Source organism: Macrotis lagotis, chromosome 2, assembly GCF_037893015.1.
Source record: "Macrotis lagotis isolate mMagLag1 chromosome 2, bilby.v1.9.chrom.fasta, whole genome shotgun sequence".
NCBI lineage: Eukaryota > Metazoa > Chordata > Mammalia > Peramelemorphia > Peramelidae > Macrotis > Macrotis lagotis.
Window position 1 is genome coordinate 121,904,947 of NC_133659.1, and position 18,877 is coordinate 121,923,823.

The 18,877-nt window shown below is 41.2% G+C and overlaps 1 protein-coding gene across 1 annotated transcript in view; it reads left to right on the top strand.

Moving 5' to 3' along the window:
* The first annotated feature begins 15,517 nt into the window (after positions 1-15,517).
* Positions 15,518-18,877, top strand: part of LOC141513148 (transforming growth factor beta-2 proprotein) — an 89,743-nt gene continuing 86,383 nt past the window's right edge. Inside the window, exon 1 of the mRNA XM_074222688.1 lies at positions 15,518-15,881. Coding sequence (XP_074078789.1) covers positions 15,542-15,881 — 340 coding nt within the window. The 5' untranslated portion in view covers positions 15,518-15,541. The remainder of the gene's footprint in view (positions 15,882-18,877) is intronic.

Below are 18,877 nucleotides of genomic sequence, written 5' to 3' on the forward strand. Positions count from 1 at the left end.
AAATTTTGAAACTGAAGAGAGAACCATTCTGTGCCTACAAAAAGCTCTCTCATTCCCTCCCCAAGAAAACAGGAGTCTGAATTATGGCCAGCTGGGTAGATGAATCTTACTGACTATTCAAGGCAGAGGTAGGCGCTGTGAGTTTTACTCCTGATCTTAAAATCTGCTATACTTTGCTACAAAAAAGTGAGCTTTTCTGAAGTTGAAATTCAGATGGACACAGAGTTTCCAGCCAACTTTGGAAAGAGTATGTTCTGTAGATTTTAAGCAAATGATACTTTAGTTAAACTAAGAAGCAACATTAAAGAAGTATATATTTTAACAAAGTATAACATTTGATTTTTTTAATCAGAGAATTTATACTATAGAAAGCCACACACAACTCATTCTGTGTAGTTGTTCTAACCACTAGCCTTCCATCAGAGAATTATGACTTGTTATTTCTATTACTTTATTGCCTTTTTTCCTTCATTCCAGTTTTTGTAAATCATTACTACAGTGGGCAGTAGTTGGTAACTTGTTTTTTTCTGAAGATTAAAGGATTTTCTCTATCAGTTGTTAAATTTAGTGAGGCATTCCAGTATGATTTGATTATGGTTAGGTATAGTTCCTTTGAAGAAATTCTTTAAAATTGGATTTTTTTTTGAGTTTTTCCTTCTGACTACACCCCAAGGTGGTCCTTGACACAGTATCCAAAAATCAAAACTCACTATAATTTTGAATACATTTTCATGCTCAGAGTCAGAATTCAAAGCATTGCTTGCAATTGTGCTTTGCCTTTGTTGAAATTCATTCATCTTTATCCCACTTCTTCCCCCTTTAATTTCTGCTGATATAGTAACTGAATAAAGAGAATGAATATACAGCTGTATATTAACTGTATATTCAATATACAACTGTTACCTTATCTTTGGCATAAGCTTTTGGCTTTTTTCCTTGAATTTGATTTTTAGCCCATATGTTCAAAGTAAATGAATAAATTTTATGAAAATACTAAGTTTTAAGTCCCTAACACATTTAGAACTATTTTGATTTTTGACTGAAATATTTTAGAGGCAGAGTGGCATGATAGAAAGAGTCCTGGACTTTGAAAAAGGATACCTGAGGCTCCAGCATTTTACTGAACATGTTACCAAAAGTATTTCACCTAATTTTCTTGAAGCAGCTTCTATACATGTCACATGGGAATACTAGTTCTACTGTGTATCTCACAGGGCTAATATAACTCAGTAATTTCTGTGTCTTTGTCAAAAAATATAATGCACAGTTAGAAACTTTTATATATAGTAAAATTAAGTGGTTGTGCCTTTAAAATTTTTAAAACCATGTGAGGTTTTAGAAAATGTTGATGTTGTAACTTTATATTAACATTTAAAGTCTTCTAAATTTTAAATTGGGAGGGAGGAGTTTAAAATTTTTTCATTAATTTTTAAAAATTATTTCCTTAGCTTAGGATTCATTGTTTCCATATTGTACAGCATTAGCAACAATCATAGAAAGTTATAGCTAGAAGAAACTTAGAAACATCACCTTTCTTTTACATCCTCCAGCAGCTCTTTGCCAAGCTTCAAATTTTCTCTCCTCCAAAAGAAAAGGTGAGTGATGCCCAGAAACAGTGCAAAAAATGGGAGCTACCATGCAATAGATAGTAGACCCTATGACTTCTGGACTACTTTCCAAGCCACTGGGTCCCCAAGTCAACATTGAACTTGAACCAAAGAACAGTTATTTAGGTCTTCTGAGAGGCTGGCTCAATTATGGGCCTCATGATGTCCAACAGCTCCACTCTGTCCGTCACACTTTATATCATACAGTGAATACAAATGTGGGTTGCATTTTGGGGCAAGAGAAACCCCAGAAAACAAAAAGTACAATGAGCAATATTAACTTAGCTTAAAGTGATGAGGTGTTAACCACATTTGTATAAATAACATTTTCTCCAACCCCTGGATCATTACACTGCATTTCTAATGTAATCGGTTCATAAATATCAAAGCAGGAACACCACATTTCTATGGGGTCAGGACCAACTGGAATTCTGAATGGAGAGACAGCTGAGAGCTGTGTCCTGATGCGTGGGTGGCCTCTGCAGCTGTTGATCCATCCTTGAGCTGCTTGGGGGTTGCCTCTTTGCTCTTGCAGAACCAGAATTTGGCCTTAAGTCAATTCATCGCCCAGCATGGAATTGATAGAAGCAATGGATTGACCTCAACTCTCAAAACTGCAGTGAAACAGCCAGATGCAGCAGTGGCTGAAACATTGAGCAGTATCAAACACAACCTCAGGAACTTTGCTAAATGATGATGTTTGGTTTTGTATAATATTTGTCCCCTTAATGTGTTGCAAGTATAAAACTACATCCTCCTGGGATTCAGGGTGACGGTTGTCTGTGCTGTGTAAACAGAGATAGTCACCATTCCAATATCCTTTAAATAAGAGGGAAAATAATTTCATGTTTATTTCTGGCATGGTAGCAGCCTTAGGAATGCTTACTACTTTGTATCATTTTAGAACAAGAGGCTTGTATGCATTAGTTTTTCACAGGAATTTTTGCCATAGGTAATTATAAGTGAAATCTAGGAACTTTTTAAATTGTTCAGAAACAAAATCGGAAGAGTTAGCCAATGTATTGACTGAAGTAGTCTCCTGTGTATTTTTTTCTCTAAGAATTTTTTTTTAAATTCCACATCATTACCAAATAGTGCTTATAAGATCCCTCCTCTGATTTGATTTTAGGTATTTGTTTTTAATTTTATTTTTTTCATCAAAATACATGAACAGTTGGGTAATAAGAAATTTCTGATAGTGAACAAGAACTATTCCCTCAGTCTGAATGAAAAGGCAAGTCTAAAGTTTAGAGGAGAGAAAATATATCAGTCATTAAATCAAAAAGCAAGAAGACAATTTAAAACTGCTTTTGATATTTTCACCATCTGTGAGGAAGACGCCTTTGACCCTTACTTTTGGAACTACAACATTTAAATTATCCTTTTGTCATCCTTGACCACTTAAGGGTGATATAGGAGCTATGATAATTGACACTGGCTCATAGGTACATACTGATTTTTTTGCTTTTTTCACAGTTGTAATTATAATGAAAAAGGTAATTTAATTTTTCTAACAGCTGTTTTTGAATCATCGATGTAAAAGTACCAGGACAAGATTCTAGGCAGCTTCATGGAGTGAACAGTCTTTTAGAATATGACCTACCCTCGTAATATATAGTGGTATACAGTACAATAACCATAATGTAGACTATATTTTCATAAAGTGAGAGAAGGTAAAGTGTACTTTGGATAATAAGGAACTGAAAGTTGTGATATTTGAGATGAAACTTGAAGGTTGAAATTTTTAAAACTAGGTGGAGAAGAGTAGGGGCAGCAAACCTCTGGACCCTGAGGCCATATTGGTCTGGCAACTTGCAGGAGATTCAAAATTCAATATTTGATCAAATATAGCCCACAAATGATGTTACAAATACCCAAACATCCCATGACAGAAAAAAAAGTTTCCCTACCCTTGATAGAGAATGGCTTTAGCCAAAAGCGGGAGCCAGAAAAATGAGCTTGCCTTTAATGTCCTTAATGTTTAAGAACCAGCTTAGGTACCATCCCCTTAGAAATCTTTAGTGATTACTCCTATACACTCCAGTCAATCAGATTACCTCATTTTCTATACATTTAATCTCCAATGGCAATTTGGGCCCTAAAAACTGTCTTTACCTTTCTATTCCTATAATCTAGAGTAGTAACCTGAACACAGATGCTTGATAAGAATTGGAATTTAAGGGGTGGCTAGGTGGTGTGGATAAAACACCAACCCTGGAGTCAGGAGTATCTGAGTTCAAATCTGGCCTCAGACACTTAATAAGTGTGTGTGTGGGGGGGGGGGGGCTTGGGCAAGCCACTTAACCTCATTGCCTAGCAAAAACCTAAAAAAAAATTGGAATTTAATTGATAAATACAAAGATGGATTTGTAATCCATTTTGAACTGATGCATGATGCCCCCCATGGGTGTGTAGTAGTGTCTGATCTAGTAGAAAGGTGGGGTGCCATGTGGATGACCTTGAATAAATATCTGGCTTAAGAATTTTTGACTCAGTAGGCAATATGGGTCTTCTGAATTCAGTAGATTGACCTAATTAAATCTATTCATTAAGAATTCTGTCTGTGATAGAGGGACTGAAGGTTTGCTGTAATCAGGACTTGTACCTGGTTTGTAGCAATGGAAATAGATAAAGAGGTAAGCAATGGAAAAGATTACAGAGGCACAATTAATGGGACTTGGTAACCAACAAGAGTTATAGTTGATTTTTTACTTTTTTCACCTTCCAAGTCAAAAGTTTTGATCATGGATAACTGGGAGAATCAGGTGATACTGGACATAAATAAGGAGAGATGGTTTGTCTGTTCTGTTTGGGCCATGTTCAATTTTAAGATTCCACTGAGAGATCACAAGATCATCATTTAGGGCTAGAAGAAACCTTAGAACCAGTGAGAGATTCAAGTGAGTCACTCAGGGTCATGCATCTCCTATCAGAGACAGGATTTAAACTCAAGTCTTTCTGACTAATGCTCTTGAATATAAAAACCAGAGTTACTAATTCACCAGACCCCAGCCAAAAAAAAAAATTACTTTCGAGGACATTGGAAATAGAACACATTGAACAGTCTAGGAAACTTGAGTTCTAAAGAACAAAACCAGTTTTTTTGCCAATGGCAGCTTTTCTCAAAAGCTCCAAAATTTTCCTGATTTCTACTGAACAGCTTCAGTAGGAAAGTGTGCTTCATTTGAAGTTAATGGGACCTAGTTGTGAATTCTGTTTCTGCCCCTCATTACCTGAGGAACTTTGAACATGTCACAACCTCTCCAAGCCTTAGTTTTCTCATCCCAAAAATAGAGTTGAACTTCATATGAAACTCAAAGTAACCTCTAGTACAAATATAGTGTCATGAATTCTACGTTATTAGTGTACTATAGAGGCTGATATTTCCATTGCTTACACTGAGAAATATGCATATAGATAGATCCTTACAAAGCAAGTGGGACACAGTCTTTGTTAAGAGGAAAACCACCTTTTATTGTGCAAACATACAATTTAGTACTTAAAACCTATGCCACCACATGTCCTGTGTTGAAGGATATTAATTGCAACATAGCTAAATCTTTTTTAAAGGCTTCACCAAATATGCATCTATGGTCATAGTATTGCTAATTGAATCTTCTGAGTATTCTGACATAGGATAATTATTATTATCACTGCAGTGATGAACAATTTATCTAGGGAAAATGACCAGCTTTAACGGCTTTTTTTATATTTGGTACTAAAATTCAATTGTAATTTGAAGTTCTACAAATTATATTTAATCTATGCATATTAAGATGGTGAGATTCCTTGCCAGTAAGACTTTAGATAATGTGCTATTTTGTTTTCATACTTTTCATATTTTCCTAATTCTTGCTAAAGTTTATTCTCTGTAAACAAAGGGGCTATATATTCCTAACTTTGGCAATGATTTGGAATATAATTTTCAAATAACTTGCCATTGAGATAGCCTATACTATTTGTAAGAGGTTTTTTTTTTTCCCTATTGGACAGAAATTGGCTTGTGTGATTTGGTGGCTGGAGAAAACTTTGGAGTATTATTAATGTAAGCATGTTTAATGGAAAGTATTTAATATTGAGTCAGAAAAATATGTGTTCAAATTACAACTCCATTACTTACTACTTATATGGCCTTGTGCAAGGATTTTTCTTCCTAGCCTCCTTATTCCCTGCCTCCAATCCTCTCCAAACTTGCTTATCAAACCCCTAATCATACTTGACTCCACACTTTCTTGCCCCCACCCCCACCCCGTATCTAATCTGCTGCAGAGACCTGGTGATTTCACCTTTGCAGCACCTCTCCAATGAAAACTTATCTCTCATATTATCACTCCGGGTCCCCATGCCTAGCCTGCTGATTGGGCTGCCTGCCTCAAGACTCCCTTCTCCCATACATCTTCCATTCAGCCACCAAAGTAATTTTCCTCATGTAAGGCCCAACGTGTAATGTAATATGTATGTCCCCCTCTTGCTCAGTGATCTCTACTAGCTCCCTTTCACCTCTAGAATCAAATATAAAATAGAGAATCAAATATAAAATCCTGAGATGTTCATCTCCTCGCACACATCCACCTTTGACATCTCACATCATCCATCCCTTCATATCCCTTGATGCAGTGAGGCTGGCTTCTGTGCTGCTTCCCACACAAACCACTCCATCTCTTCACCATCTCTCTCCCGTGTCTGGAATATGTCATTTCATCTCCTGGCTTCTGTCAAGTTCAATTAAAATCCCATCTTCTATGGGAACCCTTCTGCCACCCCTCAAATCTAGTGCCTTCCCTCTCTTAATTATTTCCTGTTTATTGTGTCTATACCATGTTTGTGTTTGTTGACTCACCTATGAGATTATAAACCTTTTGAGGGCAGTCTTTTCCTTTTTTGTATATACCCCAGTGCTTACCAGATTTCCTGCACAAAGTTAAGTACTTAATTAATTTTTATTGACTTACTGACTCATCTGTAAAATCAGGTTGGACTAAATCAGTAGTTCTTAGCGTGCTCGCACATGTGTGTGTGTCTGTGTGTGTGTGTGTTTAATGAACTCCTTTGACCATTAAGCTTAGGGACCTCTTCTCATGATAATGTTTTTAAGTGCATAAAATAAAATACATTAAAAAAGATCCAGTGGGCGGCTAGGTGGTACAGTGGACAAAGCACCGGCCCTGGAGTCAGGAGTACCTGGGTTCAAATCTGGTCTCAGACACTTGATAATTACCTAGCTGTGTGGCCTTGGGCAAGCCACTTAACCCCATTTGCCTTGCAAAATCCTAAAAATAAAAAGAACCTGGTTATATTGAAATATGCTCATCAATATCTTTTTATCCTTATATATGCAAATGAACTGGACTAGCTTCTTTCTAGATTCCCTTCAAATTCCTAATTTATGACCCCATGATGTACAAATTCATGAGGTTGCCACCCTGCCTCCTTTGAAAGGGGTTTCATAGAAGGAATTTACTTCCCCACTGAAGTCTCAGGTTTAAACCAAAAATAGCAATAGAAATAATTTTTACATTACATGTTTTATAAATTAGCAATGATAAAATACACCCAGTGTAGTTTGTGGGTCCTTTTAAAATGTTGCACTGCAGAACCTATCATTATTTTTCCTCTAGGTGGCATGGTTTAAACTATCATTGAATCTACTGTTTACCCCAACCCTATGAATGACTGATTTCTTCACACTCAAGCAGGTCAACTTGTAGTTGATAAGATGCAATGCTACAGCAATTTGGTTATTTACCTTGTTCAGGTACAGCCTTAGTCACTCCACCGTTAGGAGATGAAGTGCTCTTTGAAGAAAAAGAATCTGTAATTTTCTCCAGGAGCTATACCAAACATTTGTCCAGGTGTCCCTGGGCTTTTGTGTCCTCTGCTAGAGATAGGGTCTCCTTAATTTGGCAATGGCATTAATGTATTGCTTTGATTGCAATTAAGTCACTAGCATTCCTTTTTGGAAAATGCTGATCAAGCATTTCAGGCAAGATTATTGTTTTTGTATTTCACATTTGCATATAACCAAAACAATCTAAAGAAAGGCCACAAATTGTAGAAATCCCAACCACATCGGGGTTTTTTTTAAGTTAACATGAAACACAAGCCCTTTCAATTTTGTGAAGTAACTTCCCAGGTGTCCTTGGTTTTGTGAAGCAGTTACTGTTTATTAAAAAGGAAAGATCAACATGTGAAAAGACAGCATTATGGGGAGCTGAAAGCACAAAATGACAAACAGAAACATTCTGTTCTTTTTCTGTACCGGCACTAAAATGAGAAGGGGGAAGACTGATTTTACTCTTCAGAATCTTAATCTGTTGCTCGTTTTTCTAAAATTTACAATGAATTTACCAAAATGGGAATAGAAGAGTCAGCAAGAAGAGGGATCTCACCCTCTGTGGTACAAGACTGCTGTCAGCCCCTCTCTCCCACTTTCTGTTCCCACTTTGCAAGCTCTTGAGAAGCCTCACTGGCTTCACCCACCTCGACCTTCTACAAGAGATTTGTACTCATGAATATCAAGAGTTTTGTTTAGAGATCTTTTGGGCCTTTGTGTTGATCCAGATTGATATTCATTCTAAATAGAACAAGAGAAAAAAATCTAAAAGTAAAGTCATGGTAATTATTGGAGTATTTTCAGCACACAGAGTTGGAGGAGAAGGGAGAGGAATTACCATCATATTACTCTCAATCTGAGTTTTCACAATACTTTTAAGTTTTTACCATCTACCTTGAGATAGCTAGGAGGTATCTATGACAGAGCAAGATTATTTGAACTTTATTAGGGGCAGCTAGGTAGCACAGTGGTTAGGGCACTGGCCCTGGAGTCAGAGGGTCTGAGTTCAAATGCAGCCTCAGACACTTGATATGTATCAACTATGTGACCTTGGGCAAGTAATTTCACCCATTTCCTACCAAAAAAAACCCAAAAAAGTAATTGGAAAACGAATCTTTTACCCCCAAGCAAAAGTTCATCATGAAATTTTTCTATATACCATGTCCTGAGATAATGCAGAAGGGAAAAATCATAAGTACTGATCCTTTCCAATCAATGGCAAATTTAGAACCCCTAGCAACAAGATTTTAAATACTTCAAAAAATACACATAGTAAACATGTTTTTAAAAAAGTAAAATTAATAGAAATTTGACTTTTTTGCACTATTATGTTTATAAATGATTTTTTATTTCAATTCACCAAATATTTAGTACCTATTATATACTAGACTGGAGATAATCAAGAACAAAAATAACAACCCAGCTCTGCCCTCAAGCAGCTTACATTTTGATGAGAAAGTATATAGAAACTATAAATGAAATATAAAATACTTTAGGATCAAAATATAATCCACAATTAAGATTGTTTAATTTTATTGTGAGAATATAAAAGAGAAACTATATTCAGAAGATGTTAAAAAAAAGTCCCAATAACCACATACTTTAAATTGAATAAAGCTAGAAAAGGAATTTGAGAAAAACTAGAAATTATTCAGTAAAATTCTTGACAATACATTTCCCCTAATATGGAAACAATATTCTAGTATATTATCTATAACAGTTTAGATTAATGAGACAGAGCAGGGAGAAGAAAACAGCAATCAATATTAACACAAGTTGAGAATCCAATGGAAGCACTTTGGAGTTTAAGCTTGAGGCAGAGAGTGGAAGCTTTTATCTCCTAATAGCAAACCTGGAGTATATCCATTGCTGATAAATACTTTGATGAGTCAGGACCTGGAAACTGGTGAAGTAGAGTCATGAATAGTGTGGGAGTACCAACTCTGGGCAGATGATTGATAGCCAAAAAATCTGGGTTCAAATCTTGACTTGGAACTGAAGCAGGTCACTTTGAACTTTTCTGGGCTTTGGTTGCCTTGTGTAAAATGATGGAGCCAGGACTAAGCTATCCCTTCATTCCATTTAGTTGTAAATCGCCAAACTTATGTTTAGCAGGATTCCAATCACTAACTTCTTTCTTTCTTTCCTTCTAACTTGAGGGCTCCTGTGCTCTTTGGGGGATCTGACACTATCTTCCAAATACTGAATCGTCAATATTAGAGTGGTTCTGTTAAGTTTTCTCTTTTATGCAAAGATTACTCTGAGCTTTTATTTTGAGAATCAATATTTCCAATTTGTTTTTTTAATCTAATTGTTAGGCAGCAAAAAAACCCAGATATAAAATTATGTAATCTCTATATATGAAATGTCAGCTGTGTCAATGGAATATATTATCTCCAATAAAAAAAAGTTTAACCAATCTAAGGGTTTACACACTCCAAAAGTCATACTTGCATTAATTGTGAAAATATCTGATTTGCTGGTCCCTGCATTATTTGCCTCCATTCATTTTATCTTATCTTGCATTTTTCTTTCTTTTTTTTTTAACTTCTCTTCAATGAAGGCCCTGGTCTTTTTTAGTCTTGTTCCTTTTCCCAGCAACCAAATCCCAGACAGAAGTTAAGGAGAGGGAGATGGGGTAGTTGAGGATGTGACCACAGTGGACTACTAAACACCTTAAGACAAAAAGTTGACTCTTGTCATAATCAGTTATTTATTACACTTTTGTGTCGGTGCCAAATACTTTGCTACAGGTTTTGTTTTTTGCACTTCACCTAATTTACTAGTAGACCAAGAGTGGAGAACTGGCCCCTAGGCCAGACTTGACTCTCAGTGGGAGAGTGTTCTGTGGACTGTAAAGATTTCCCCTTTGTGACCCTGTTATGACCATTCCATTCACCATGAACCTTTCTAGAAATAGAGCACTTTTTAAGACCTCTGAAGAGTTATTAATAAGCTAACAATTTTAAAGAGTAGCAGTAACTTGCTCACTCATGAGCCCTCTAAATAGCAAGGTACAGTTTATCTCCTTGTAAAAAATTTAAACTTATTTTTTTAAATAAATTTATTTATTTTCTACATACAAAGATAGTTTTCAACATTTGTCTTTTTTGGTAAGATTTTGAGTTTCATATTTTTCTCAAAATCTCCCTTCCCTCCTCCCTTCTCTTGACAGCATGTCATCTGGTACAGGTTGCACATATATAACTATGTTAAACATATTTCCATATTATTCATGTAATGAAAGAAGAATCAGAAAGAAAGGAAAAAGAGGAAAAAATGATGAGGGGAGGAAATCATAAAACAAAACAAATTTTAAAAAGTGAAAATGGTATGCTTTGGTTTGTATTCAGACTCCATAGTTCTTTCTTTTGATGTTGATGGTATTTTCTATCACAAGTCCTTTAGAATTGTCTTTGATCATTGTACTCCTGAGATGTCGCTGTTGAAATCTATTTTAAAAAGACCAACTCTTCCCTGCTGACCCCTGTACCCCTGGCCTACCCTTTCCTCTAGCCTATATCTTCTTTTGATTCTTTTTTCCTTGCTATCTTTCATTTAACTCCAATGTCTCCCTGTTAGACTGGGAAGTCCTTGAGATGAATACCCATGTGCCTTTCTTTGAATTCCTACATAGTAGATATTTAATAAATGCATGTTGATTTGATTCTACTATGTAATATGCTTCAATTGGCTGCAATATGGAACTGAAATACATTCTGTGGTATTTGTTGATTTAGGAAATAGTTTTATATATGTGTACCATAACCTTGTTTTTAAAAGATGAGCAGAATGTCGTTTTTCTAAGAATGTCATTTGTGTGGTTGTTTTTTTCTCCCTCTAAAATTAGTGAGTTTAAATGGGGGGGGCGCTTCCACTCATACATGTAGACCCATGTATACATAGTTAGATATATAGATACACACACATACAAAGAAAAAAAACTCAAAGACCATTTCATTTGGAATTTTATATTCCACAAGCTAAAAAGTTTTTTATGGATAGCAGTACATAGGAAGTAGATGGTATAGTGATATTTTAATTGATCTTCAACTATCTTTTCTGAGAGTACCCTCCCCAAGTATATGAACAACATATAGTAGATTGTCAAATGCTTTTTAATAAAGAAACTAATAAGCAGCTTGAAGCAATAGATAGGATCAAATGAGATAATTGCAAAGTGCTTTGTTAACTTAAAAATGGCTACGAAAATGTTAAAGCCAGTATTAGCAGGCTAATCTGTAAGCAAAAATTTAAGAAGCATAGTGCCTTAATAAATGTTTATTGATTATTATATTCTCAAATTAAAGGATTATCTCTACTCCTTTGCATTTATCAGGTGCCAGGATTTATAGTAAAATTTAGTTCAGTAGTTTACTAATTTTTCTCCTTCCCTTTAAAATCCACAGAAGCCTTTCAAAATGATTACAAATGAAATTGTTCTTTTGTTAGCATGAAGAAGGGCCCATGCACTCCAACTCCTCTCCCTCCCTAATCAATAAGTTTAATGCTGAAGGATAACATTGAGTATGTTTTGACATCAAACACTTGTTTAGCCTGTTGTAGCAATTCCAGAAGACCTAAGTGAATGGTACCATTTAATAAGCAGGCAAAAGCTAGTGAATGAAACAGCTGCATCCTCCTGCATTCTGATCTGGAAAAACAAAGTTTTCAGTTTCAAGTTAGGTTACAAGAGACTTAAATCTTAACTGCTTTGCAGGATTTTTAATTGTAAATTAGCATCCCATTCTGGGCATTTCCCAGTTCTTTCCTTCCATGGACACAGATGCATCCTTGGTTATGGGATCTTCTCTACATGGGTACACACAAGCAAAGTTGGGAGGAGGTTCCGTTGTTATATATAGAACATGTGTTCTATACTATACTATACTGTACTAAGCACTGAAGATACACATGCAAACAAACAAGACAGCCCCTTCCATCCAGTAACTTATCTTTTCATGGCAGAAGGATACTGGAAGTGAAAGGCATGGTGGAGAGAGAGCAAGCTGTGAAATTGCAAGGAGGCCTGTAATTCAGCACACAAGTTGCCTATCATGGTCAAGGGATTCAGGGGCTGAGATTAGATGGGATAAAGATTTCTAAAATAATTAGATGATAGAATATTTTATTTATTTTTTTAATGTTACTGTTTTCAACACATGAAATAAATGAACAAGATTGTACCCAATCCCTATAATTTATCTAATTTCATCGAGTGACCAGTTCTGGGAAAGGTACTACTGGCTATTGAGGATCTTTTTAGTGGATGGCTCCCTATTGGTAATAATGAGCAAGTTTTCACAAGTGTATCCTATGGCTGTTATCTGCAGTCCCAGACAACAATGAAAATTATGGAGGACAGAGTGGCCCTGGAGCCTTGAATTTTGATACATTTTTCTACAGAGAACTGAGAAATAAAGATTGATTTAATAGAAAGGAGAGAGATCTCCCAAGCAGAAGTTCTGAATCAGTTGATGAGAATCTAAACATAGGTTCTGAAGTCTTCCTGCATAGGAAGACTCCAAGATGGTTGCCATGCTTCCTTCTCCACTGTACACCCCCCTCTCTAGTTTTTGGACTTCCTAGTAGGGAGTGGATGGCAACCAGATTATAGCACCCCCCACCCATTTTGCTGAAGGTCTTGACTATCAGCCCTATCCTTACCACCGAAAGTAGGTGTGATGAGACTATTTACCTCTTCATTTGGCAAATGAAGTAACAGACTGAGAGGTTAAGTGACTTGCCTAGAGTCATACAGTTAATGCCTGAGGAGTATTCAAATCCAAGTCTTCCTAACCCCTGCTTCAATGCTCTGTCCACATATTAGACATTTAATACATGCTTATTGATTGATTGTGTGGTCACACAGCATTATTGCCAGTACCAAAATGGATCCCCCTTTCCCCAAAGCAGCTACTCATATTTTAATGCTTTATGACCTCAACAGAGTGAAAGGATTATTGTTTCTTGGTTGCCTCTCTTGAACTGCCTACCAATCTTAGTCTCCTCTCTGTTATTTTTTTGTTTTGGTTACAGGGTGGTGGCAGGATCTCCCTTAGCTTACTGGCTACTTTGGTCACATGTCTTTCAGGCCCAATTCATATCTAGAACTTGAATTCTAAAAGCTGTGAATAGTGCCTTGTGGTTCTTCAGTGTTGCAGGGAAAGAAAGCATTATTTTTCAAAGAATGGATAGTTCTGTTCACATCAGAGATGAACCTTCCCAACTGTTGGAGCTCTTCCTTACCTGAATGACCTCTTAAATTATCTAACTGAAGTAAAAAAGAAAAAAAAATGAGCAAGATTAACTGGCAGAATTTTATCATGGCATTTCTCCAAAGGAGGCAGAAAATGAAAAAGCTGTGTAAAATAGATTGTAGGAAATATCCCAATCAGAATTCGAGTCACCAGATGAATGCTCATAGAAAAAAAAAAAAAACAGACCAAAACAAAACGAAGGGCAAACGTTTTGGCCAGATGAGTGAGCCAAACAGTAGATTAAGAGGCAACTAAGCAGAATGAGGGCCATCCCTTTGGATTAAGATGGGATCTAGAATTTGGGATAGGTGAAGATCATCTTTTCTTTAGCCCCGTCGGTAGGCGAGGGAGATTTTAACCGTACATAGACCAGAGTGTGAAGAGAAAGGCACCTCTTTGTATATGCCTAGACAGTATCTTTATACACACACACACGCACACGCACACGCACACGCACACGCATTTGTTTGCAAGTCTATGTTTATATTCCTATACACAAATAGCAACATATCTGCCATGCGAGTGAAGGACTCCAATCCGAGAACAAACTGTGCACCCCGGCTTCCCTTCTTCCCAGTGCAGGGTAACTGCAAGCCTGACCTTCCAGGAGAGCCGCCCGAAGCCGCTCTGTAAAGTCAGCGCGGTTAATCCCTGGGGTGAGGGCTGCTCTTCTCGTCCACAGTCCCTGCCTCCTTCCACCCCACACCCCATCAGCGCCTCGGAGAGGCTCCCTGGCCGGGGGTAAGGAGGAAAAAAAACAACAAAACGGGAGGACTTCTGCCTGCGATCCCGAGCACGTCACTCTGCTGGAGGCAAGCACGTGGTGCGAGGAGAACTTATAAAGCTCCCCTCCCCGCAGGACCGTGATGTTATCTGCTGGCAAAAGTTTCTCCCTGCGCTGAGCTGAGCTGAGGGAGCAGAGAGAGGGGGACAGAGACAGGCAGGCGGGCGGGCAGAGCGGAGGGAGATGGGGAGCAGAGAATAACGGTCTCGCATCCTCTCTGGAAGAGAGCAGAAGGGCAGCAGAAGGGAGAGCGGCGCGGGCGGCGGCGGCTCTGCTGTCGGAGGAGCCCGGGAGGACCGGTCCAGCGAGCCGGAGGCGGCGGGAGGCGGGCGTCCGCGCCCCTAGGGCCAGCGCGTCCGGCCGGGCGGCGCTCCGGGGCCGCCTCCGGCGCGGGCGGCCGGCGGGGCAGCAGAGCGGGCCGGGCCGCCGGAGGAGCGGCGGGAGGACGCGGCGGCGGCCGGGCGGGGCGGGTGCGCGCGGCCGGGGTGCGTGCCCCGGCGCCCCGCGCCCCGAGCGAAGCGCGCCGCCGCCTCTGCCGCCTCCCCCCCGGCGCCCCGGGCTCTCCCCCGGCACACCGGCGCGCGCACCCAGGCACACTCGCACACACTCACACACACGCACACACGTGTGCGCCTGCGGCCGCGGCGCCTCCTCTCGCAGGGAGCTCGCCCGCTCCGCCCCGGGCCCGCTCCTCCGGGATCCCGCCCGGCGCCCCCCGGCCTCGCCCCGCTCGGCCGCAGGAGTCGGGGCTGCCCGGACGCTGACCCGCCGAACCCCGCGTCCCGCGGCTCCATGGTTTCCGCCTGAGAGGTCGCCCCTTCCCCCCCTGTACCCCCGCCCCGCCAAGAAAAAAGCCAGCCCCCCGGCCCCGGCCCCGGCCCCGGCCCCGGCCCCGACCCCGGCCCCGGCCCCGGCCCCGGCCCCGGCCCGCGCCCGCTGCAGGCTGCCCCCCGCAGGACGCGCGTCCCGTGTCCAGACGGCCGGCCGCCCCCCCGGGTCTCGGCTCCCCCGAGCCCCCGCCCCGGCCCCCCGACGCCCCCCGCCGCCTCCCAAGAAGATGCACTGCTATCTGCTGAGCGCCCTCCTGCTCCTGGATCTGGTCCCGGCGGCGCTGAGCCTCTCTACCTGCAGCACCCTCGACATGGACCAGTTCATGCGCAAGAGGATCGAGGCCATCCGCGGCCAGATCCTCAGCAAGCTGAAGCTCACCAGCCCCCCGGAGGAGTTCCCCGAGCCCGAGGAGGTGCCCCCCGAGGTCATCTCCATCTACAACAGCACCAGGGACCTGCTCCAGGAGAAGGCCAACCGGCGGGCGGCGGCGTGCGAGCGGGAGCGCAGCGACGAGGAGTACTACGCCAAGGAGGTCTACAAGATCGACATGCCCTACTACTCGGAAAGTAAGTGCCCCCCGCCCCGGCGCCGCGCCCCTCCGTGCCCGGCCTCCCCCCACGCCGCACTCTGCTGCCTCCCTGCAAACCCAGCCCGCGGGCCACCGGCCGGGGGGCACCCTGCCGCAGCCCACGGCGGAAAGCCCGGCAGCTTGGCTCGCTCCGGGCGGAATGCTTAAAAATGCTTAAAATGCTTTAAAAAACCGGGGAGAGCCGCCCATCTGAGGGCACGTTTCTGAATCTGCCTCCTTTCTGTGTTTTAAAATTATATCTACCGTAGATCTGAAAATGTCCCCGAGGCATCCTTTTTACCCCCCCCCCCCAACATGATTGCACCTTCCCCCTTCTTTACCCTCCCCCACCCCCACCCAGAATCTTGCCTTTTCACTTTCTGGACTTTCATTCATAAAGAAATGGGAAGTGTTTGGGCGCTTGAGTTTTTTAAGTCGCCTCTCCCCCTGAAGAGTGCAGACGCAGCTCTCCTCCCCTTGCCACTGCCGCTCATTGGGTCATGATTGCCCTCTTAATGGTTTAGTAGAAAACTCTTTCCATTTTTTCTTAATAGGCTTTTATTTTTTCTATGACAAATCCCCTCTTTCCAACCTCTGTTGCCTGGGCTAACTCCCCTTTCATTTGCTCTCGGCAGTTGTTTTGATGATGCATTCCTAAATCTGAGAGGGAGTAGCAGAGTCCTCCCCTGCTCCTGGACTGTGCTGGCTCGCCGGAGCCTCCAGTCCATCTGGCATACAGTAGGGACTGAAGTGGAATGATTGATTGTCAAGTTCGGGGGGGGGGGGAGGGGGCGGAGAGAAGAAGGGACCGGACCGGGCGCTCCTTGAAAAACGCCTCCGGCGCTACCTGAGGGGGTTAAATGCCAGGAAGGAGCGAGGGGAGGAAAGTCCTCCAACATGACTGTATTCCAAATCCCAGTCCCTTCCCGTTTCATTGGCCGCCCATCTCTCTCCTCCCCTTTCCGTGCCCTATATACTTGTTGGCCGCTTCTGCAAAGTCTGTGTCTTGCCCAAATAGATAATACAGCCATCTTGGTAACTTTATCCAAGAGTTTCTAATTGCAGGGTGGTGCATTTTTGAAATATATTTATTTTTAGTTGAACAAGTCGCTGCTTTGTGGCTTGTCACGTCTTGTAGGTGATGGTCCCAGAATGACAGCCAGGATGTGTGTGTGTCTCTGTGTGTGTGTGTGTGTGTGTGTGTGTGTGTGTGTGTGTGTGTGTGTGTCTGAACCCCCAGCTATCCGGCAGCCTTTCTTCTACCGCTCTCTTTTAGTGTGAAATGACACCCTCAGGTCTGGGCCACTTTATCATTGTAATTATGGTCCCCTCCAGCCACAGCGCCACCCTGACTGCCCCCGGGGCTGAGGCAGGGGCTGTGCGCACGGCGCTGGCCCCGCGAGCCGCAGCGGCGGCGGGGAGTCGGGGCCAGGGCTCCGCGCACTTGCCTTCTCCCCCGCACGTGCAGCAGTCCCCGGCCCTCGGGGGACCCAGGGGACCCGGTCCGGTGGCCGAGCAGGTCGGCCTTTAGGCAGTTAGCCACACATGCGAAAAAAGGTTGATCTCGGCTCTGGGACGCGTCTCTAAGCAGCTGCTTTGAGGACACCGGGTTACCCGAGAGGAATGATCTCTCCAGGAGAACCCAGAAGCTTCAGGCCACAACGGTTCCCTGTTTCCCAGAGGGCCGGAGGAATGCCCCGGTTTTAGAAAGAGCCCAGGGAATGATATAGAGGTTCAGCTCAGGCATCTGCCTGCCTACTAGGGACCGAAAGGAGTAGCTAAGACAATGTCAAGGTTTTCTGACGGATACATAGAAGGCTACAGAGAATTCCCGATTCATCACAGCAGTTCAGAAGCAGGTCCTCTATAAGTAGCAGACTGAATACTACTAGTTAATAAAGACTGTGGGATTTTTATACAAAGTAGGTTAACTGATTTTCCAGTACTTTCTAACTATGCTGGATTGTATGAAGCCTTCCAAAAAAAAAAAAAGAAAGAAAAAAGAAAAAGGAAGAAATCACCCCACCATATTTAAAAAAAAAAGTAAATTGAAAGCGCCAACTTTCCCCATTTAGAACTTTATTGCATAGTTTTTATTTCTTTCATTTCTGAAAGGAGTGCTGGAGTGGAAAGAGAGGTAGTAGGGAAGGAGACTGCCGTTTCTTGCAGTCAGTTTGCTGAAGGTCAAAAGCTGTAGAGATGAAGGCATGAGAAAGATCACCGGTTTGGGTGGTGGTGGTTGTTTTTAACCACAAAGTTATTAACGTTCAGTGATTGACTTTGGCATAAGCATTACAAATATGCTCTAATTATACTTAGCCAGCTATTTATCTCTACAGATTGCTGATAGCTCTTTGTTGGACATTTTAGAAAGTTCAGACTAAATATTTTTAGCAATGTGGAGATTTAAAAGCAAAAATATAAGAGATATTGTATATGCCCCAAGGCATATTTTGTCTTAAATATTATCCTTGGCCAACTGTACTACATAAATACAGTAAATATGAATAGAACTGGCCAGGTGCCAATCTCCTGGGATGAATTTTAGTCAAGAAGGTATGTATAGGATATAAATAATACTGTGTCAACATTTAAAGAAGGACTCTGATTAGTTTTAAATTTATTCATATTAATCTTTTCACATGCTGTTGGTTTAAGGCTCAAAGTAGAGTTATGCTAAGGTTTACCCATAGTTTGCACAGAGGGAATAGGGGACATCTGGTCCTTTTGACAATCCTTTTGAGATTCAAGGCTCATCTATTCAAAAGATATTGCAAAAGGCTTGAGTGACTCAGAAAAATTGCCCCAAATACAATAGGCTTTTTGATGTGTTTAAACTACTAACAATAAAAATAGAACCTTAAGGACTTGGTAAACCAAAAGGATCTAAAACTTTTTTTCTTTCCTCTTCTTTCCTCTTTCTTGCCTTTTAATTGTAACAATCTCTTCATTTTTCATGTTGCTTTATTATAGTATGATATGGCACAATTCTTC